Genomic DNA, 6,790 nt, shown 5'->3' with positions numbered 1-6,790 from the left:
GTTCCCCCCAACCCACGCTGCCAGCATCTTCCAGAGCAGCCACTCAGAAACCTTAATAAAAATCTCCCCTCTTTCTCTCTCTCTCTCTCGCACTAATTCAAATGATGAATTTGATGGAAGTGAATGGTTGAATAATGGTAAATATGTCAGTTACGGAGCTGAAAAAACGGCACATGGCCGCTAACCAAACTGTAAATACTCTCCGTGAACGTCTCAAGCAGAAGCGTCTCCATCTACTTGACGCTGACGGTTGCTTCCTTTTCTTCATGAATTGCATATTTAACAAAACAGGAGATCTAATTTTTTATTTTTTATTTTGGCAGTTGCTGGGTATGCAAGTTCACAAGGTAAAACTCCAGTCAGCTTTGGTCCGACGGATCTGGTTTGTTGTCGGATCCTGCAAGGACATACCGGTAAGGTAGATATTTTCTGCCCTTGTGCTTCTCTTCCAACACATTAAACCTATTTGACTGACGACTACTCTACTGTTGCACCAATGCTTGTATGTTGGAGCCAAAGAACCTAAATTTTTAACTAGTTATTGTGTTTCAAGGGCAGGAAATTAAGCCTTAATGATTTTAGTTTTATCTGTTTTAGAAAATTACAAATTTGATCTCAGCAAGTGTCCTTAATGTTGTTCTCTTTGACCAACTGCTTCTAGTAGGTTAACACTAACATGTATAGTGTATGTTTCGAAAGGATGGACTTACAGTTATGTATTGTTTGCTCCAATTCAGAGGTTGCCAACAAATTGCTGGCCTCGGTTTTCCTTTATATAGTTCTTCCATTTTATGATTTTCCTGATTCTATTGCCTAATAAGTTGTCACGGAATACAACATTATTAATTTTTTGCAGTCAAACCAGTAATTTTTGTTTTTTCATCAAAAATAGTAAATTAGTGTAGTCGCAAGTTTGTGAAACCTTTTGTATTGTCTACACACTTGTTTATGCTGTGGTCTAAAGTTTTTCTTCATTATAGTGAGAATTTAATATGATCTACTTGGAGTAAAGTTATATAGGAGCTCGATTTTTTTTTTTTGAAAACATAACATGGTGACAAATGGTGCAATTTTGTTTTAAGCATGTCTGGTCACGAGTTCTATAATTGGTATTCATCAATCAGGTTATTGAATTAATTCTCCTCGGAACTGGGAAGAAAGAAACTTGTAGTTCTGACTTTTGATATGCTAGAGAGACAATATTTTGGAAAGGTTGCTGTTATTTGTCCACAATATTTGCAACCAAAATATAAAATGTCTATAATGCCTTAACTAAATAAGCGGATGATTTCATCGTTTCTCGCTACTTCTTTTTCTCTAAAAGTGAATCTCTTCCAATGCAAAAAGTGTTGACTGCAAAAATTGATCATTACATATCTAATACCTACTAAAGGTATTATATACTAGACAACCGTACTAGAATCTAAGTGGCTTGTAGTTCTCATAAATTTTCAACAAATACGATCAAAACCATGAAGGAGGATGGCAATTTGGTTAATGAGGAAGAAAATTCTATTTTTCAGATAAATTATTCTATTTTTTTTAGATGAAAGTGATGTCTCTAATTGGATCCATGACGTGGCGAACTATAAATGAAGAGTGATTATTTTTAGGATTATTAAGGTGGGACACTAGAGATTTTAATGAGATGCAGGTCGGTGAAATTCTAGAAGTATTAGAAGGTCCAAAAATTGGAATGACTTTTTTCTAGTATAGACAAATTGTTTGATTTATACACGAAACATGGAAACTAAAGGATTTAGTGTAGTGAAATGATCAATACGTAAGATGGTGAGTCCACCAAGTACATTTTTTCGTATGTGAGAGGTAAAACTCTTTACAGCAAGTATGGTGAGAGGACTAAATGTCTAGATAGAGTTAACGATGTGATAGATGGTGAAGTAAGGTGCCTTGTAAGCAAGGTAGTTGAAGTGCATTTGCATCCAATTAACCCTGACATATCTTGGCTTATTGTTGACCATAAGAAAATGACATAGGCATTGAATAGGATAATTGAAGCAAATGACAAATCACGTATTAGAATTTGTGTGAGTGAGGTTTAGCAATTGGCATGGGAGTGTTGAGCGAATGGGATGCTTATCCGAGAACTAGAAATTTTATTCACAGTAACAACTGAGACTGTAGGAAGAATGCTAAGTCCATCCGCTTTTTTATGAAATGCAAGGAAAGGATAGGGCTTCCTTCATTTGATGGATGTAGACTCGGAAGGTAGATTGAAAAATGTTATTTGGATTCATCAGCAGGTAAAAGATGCTTATGGACCTTATGATATAGTTAACTTCGATACCACATACCTTGTGGACATGTATTGACCGCCATTTGCAACATTTATGAGTGTTAATCGCCTTTGTCCGGTAGTACTTGGGTGTGCACTGATATAGCATAAAGACGCTGAAATATTTGGGTGGATGTTTTCTACTTGAATTTATGCTACGGGAGACATTCATCCAACTTGTATGCTGAGTGATCAATGCAAGAGCATAAGAGCAAACAATAGGTCAACTGATGCCTGACACTATCCGTTGGTTTTGCCTATGACATATATATGTAAAGATACCTACTAAGTTGAAAGGTGTTGCTGAATATAATATGTTGCAGCAAAGAATGAATTCAAAGCAAACTATGGTTCACAGTAGAGGAATTTGAAAGAAGATGGGTTGAATTTACAAAAAGACATGGTTTTTGGAAAGTAATAATTGGATGATCAAGTTTTATGGTGAACGAGAAAGTTGGGTACTTTTTAATCTCAGAAATCTACTCTGTTGGGATAAGATCTACACAAAGGAGCAAGGGAATGCATTCCTTGTTTGATGGTTATGTGAATAGTAGGAGTACACTTCAGAATTCTGTTGAATAGTACGAGCTTGCAATTATAGCAAAATGTGACAATGAGATAAAGTTAAATAAAAGTCCAGATACACCAAAGTGAAATGTGATTTTGGGTTTTTGTGGGTAGAACAACTCCAATCCGCTCTTACACGAACATTGTTTAAGATGGTCCAAAAGGAATTGGTGCAATTGTTGCACTGTTATTTGTTTATTCCATTACACAAGAATGGGAATGAGGTAGCTACACTGCTCGAGATGAATATTATTTACCGTTCGACTGGAAACAACTTTTCTGGGAATCAATTGTATTCAAGGTTGAATACTGGCCTTGAGGCAATATCTTCAGTGCACTTGCAAGATGTTTGGGTTAATTGGTATTATAAGCTGCCACATAATGAAGGTGATGTCTCATAAAAGAGTGCACAAAGTGAATCCCAGTACATATTGAGAAGATGATGAAATGATGTGTACTGATATTTCTTGAAGATTTTTTTACCGGAGGTTACCTATGTCACACCCCCTTTTACCTTTAAAAAGATAAAGTATTTTTCCAAAGTCAAAAGGTTTTCAATTTGAAAGTAATAAAAAGATGTTTCCAAAAGGGATTTTCCCGGAGTCGCCACCTAATAACGGAGTTCAAAACAAGTTTAAAAGCATTTTCCTTTTGATAACCGAAATAACTCCATTTACTTGTTTGCGAAAGAGGATTGTAGGCAAGGAGATTCTTTTGACGGGGAAGGTGTTAGCCACCCCCAAGTTCCATGGAAAACATGGTTGCTTACTTGATCAAGTTGGCTTTTGAAAACACTTATATTGAGACCACACACACAATTGGTGACACCGCCCAGGAAAATGATAACCGTTGGATTGGGAGGCTTGGATTAAATTTAAGATTTTGATTGGCTGGTGGGTTGATGGGTTTTGGGCTCTTGGGTCAGGTGGCTTTTGGGCTCAGGTTGAGGTATCCGAAGTTTGACCTGGCTTGGTAGAAAATTTGATTCAAAACAAGACCTAACATTAGCTAGCCCAAAAATCTCTCTAAAATAAAATAAAATACTAATTAATTCTAGTTAAATATTTTCGACGAATTTATTATCAATCACATCCAATAAATTTCCATCTACCAAAAGTTTTCCTCCAAATTAAGAGAATTATGAAATTTGGTAAATATAGTTAAGAGTCTAATATTACTCAGTGAAACCAATTAAACAAATGAAATAACTTAGATGTTAAGAATACTTAGTATAGGGAAACATTTTAACATAATGTATATGGTCCACGTATTATTATTAAAAAATTTAACAAAAGAAAAGAATGCTTAGAAATGGTCATTCTTGTTTTGTACCTTGTAATACTTCGGTATTTTCACATACTCATATATCATTAACACCTCCCGTTCCCCCATCTTGATGATCCTCAAAGAAATCATTCTCTTTTCATAGATCGTCATGTCATGGACTCCATTAGACTTTATTATCGTATGAAAGATTGAATTTTCTTCCTCATTAACTAGGCTATCATCCTTGAAGAACCAAACACGTCATGTAAAGTTTCTCGGACATTAATGCCCATGGCTGAGAGATTGAGTTCCTTCTTAATTAACTTGTTCCATGGTTCTGACCATGTTTGTTGAAAATATTTGAGTATTCCAAGCTACTTAAAAACTAGTATGGCTGTATGGACGTATATATAATGGTCCGCATAATTACCTTTAGTAGCTATTAGATATTTAATGATCATGTTTCGTCGCTATCATTTTTTGCATTGGAAAATGTTGAGCTAACTTTTGGATCGAAAGAAGTAACAGGACAGGATGAAGTTACTCGCTTATTTAGTCAAGCATACATTATCAGAGTTTGGACGTTTTGGACTCAAATAGTTTGGAAAAATAACAGCACCCTTGAAATAGCTTCTCTGACAATAGACCCTGCCTTTGTAGAGGTAGGGTCATTTGGCAGAATTATATATCCTTTCTCGAGCATAAATGGTCTTGTCTTCTTTCTCATCAGTTGTTTCCTTGTTCTACAACGTCATTTTCCTCATTAACCTTTATATCGTGTCCTTTCCATTAGGTTTTAACTTTTTTGTTTCTCATTCTATTTTGTGATGACAAGAATCCTTGTATCTTCTTTTTTCATCTGTTATTATCATTGTTCGAAAAACATCTATCTTCTGGATAAAGCGTGATCATCTTCCTGGTAAAGCTATTTGGCACGTCCTGTTAGGCAAGATTGATTGTTCGATCATAAGGTGCCACCGTTCTATTCCTATTCTTGCTTGTTCATTCTTTTGTTGGGAGCTTGATAAGGCTACTGTTTAGGAATTTCTCTTACGTAAAAGTTTCAATTGTCCATGAAAATTATTTTTGAGCAGATCTGTTGATACAAATTGATGTGCGGAAATTAAAGAAACAAAGATTAAAGGATAGAAATTAAGACTAGACCGATATAAGGTGCAATGTCAAACAATTGATATAATTATTTACTCAACAATTACAAGACTTATAGCACCTAATCTATAGGATTTCCCTCAAGACGAATTATACACCTTAAAGAGTTGGATCAACAAGTAGGAAATACAAGTTCCTCATGATTTATCAACATTCTTCAATATTCAAAACAAGTCTGAAAAAGAAAATGACCTCATCCTATTCTATTTATACTAGGTCTAAAGGAAAGACATAAGTACTCCTAAATGGGCCAAACTACTATACCCCAAAGGGAAAATTTGTAGCCGAAGTATCCAATCATTGGCAATCATGGCCTAAGTCACGTGATTACGCATAAGCTCCCCATGGTGGCTCATGATGACGACGGTCATTGGATTGATCCATGGACATGGTGGCATGGGCTCGGACTGTTGGCACGGTCCATGTAGTGACCCTCTTGTGCTTTTTGAACTGTTGGCAATAGATCAATTGGCACGGGCGGAACCGTTGTGGCTTGAACCATTGACACGGTACCGTTGACACGACCCTTGTACCACATTCTGGAAATGGACCCAGTTGGACCATGTCCCTCAACCATGGCCGGGGGGGGGGGGAGGCGACGTGTAGCTCCTCCTTAGAAATCACCCTAATAACATTGTAGGTCTTTAGGTGCAAGTCCCTTAGCTTCTTGACTTGAGATCTTGCGAAGGGTCTTGATGCTTGTGGTGATCCTTGGGGGGAGTCTGGAACCAATAGGTTGCAAATTTTGACTCGAGACCAAAATAGGTGAAAAAAAGTGTTGAGGACAATTTTATGTATAACACATGTAAAACATGCGCTATACCTTAAAGGTCAGTTGTCCCGTTAAGGTATATCACATGTTTTAAATGCGTTATACTCGAAATTTTGAAACCTGTAGTATAGCGCATATATTACATGCGCTATAGCTGAACCTAAAAAGTCGGCCAGGTATAGCGCATGTAATACATAAATAAAATAAACCCCTTCTTCTTCCACGACAGAACCTCTCTCGGTCCCCCCATCTATTTTCTAATCTTCCATTGGAGCCCACCTTCTCCCCCAAAATCACGTATCGCTATTATATTACGGAATAAAACACAAGATTCAGAGTTAGCTCGTGGTGTAGAACTTGATTTGTGCTCGATTTGGTAGAAAAGACGGCTTATATTCACCGTTCAAAAAAAAGGTATTTCGATAAACTCTTTTCGTATAAATTATTTATATTTTGTGTAACTCATTTTTATTAATAAATTCATAAATTAACTAAACACGCACCAAATCATGGCATAAATTAATAAAAACGAATTACACAAATATAAACAATTTATATGAAAAGAGTTTATCCAAATACCTTTGTTTTGAAAGTTTTCGAGCGGTGAATATACGCCGCCTTTTCTACCAAATCGAGTTCTACACCACGAGTTAACCTTGAATCTTGTGTTTTTTCCGTAATATAATAGCAACACGTGGTTGGGGGGGGGGGGGGGGGGG

At 36.3% G+C, this 6,790-nt stretch overlaps 1 protein-coding gene across 2 annotated transcripts in view; it reads left to right on the top strand.

The window, feature by feature from the left end:
* Positions 1 to 6: 6 nt before the first annotated feature.
* LOC109237483 (guanine nucleotide-binding protein subunit beta-2-like) overlaps positions 7 to 6,790 on the top strand; it is a 16,609-nt gene continuing 9,825 nt past the window's right edge. Inside the window, exons 1-2 of one of the 2 annotated variants that reach the window (XM_019403796.1) lie at positions 7 to 249; positions 324 to 413. In XM_019403796.1, the coding sequence (XP_019259341.1) occupies positions 333 to 413 (81 nt within the window). In that variant the 5' untranslated portion in view covers positions 7 to 249; positions 324 to 332. Of the gene's footprint in view, positions 250 to 323; positions 419 to 6,790 lie in introns of both variants that reach the window. The other variant, XM_019403795.1, reaches the window with a different exon arrangement.

This window comes from Nicotiana attenuata, unplaced genomic scaffold (assembly GCF_001879085.1).
Source record: "Nicotiana attenuata strain UT unplaced genomic scaffold, NIATTr2, whole genome shotgun sequence".
Lineage (NCBI taxonomy): Eukaryota > Viridiplantae > Streptophyta > Magnoliopsida > Solanales > Solanaceae > Nicotiana > Nicotiana attenuata.
The sequence above is the reverse complement of the archived record's forward strand: the minus strand, read 5'-3'. Positions and strand labels throughout refer to the sequence as shown.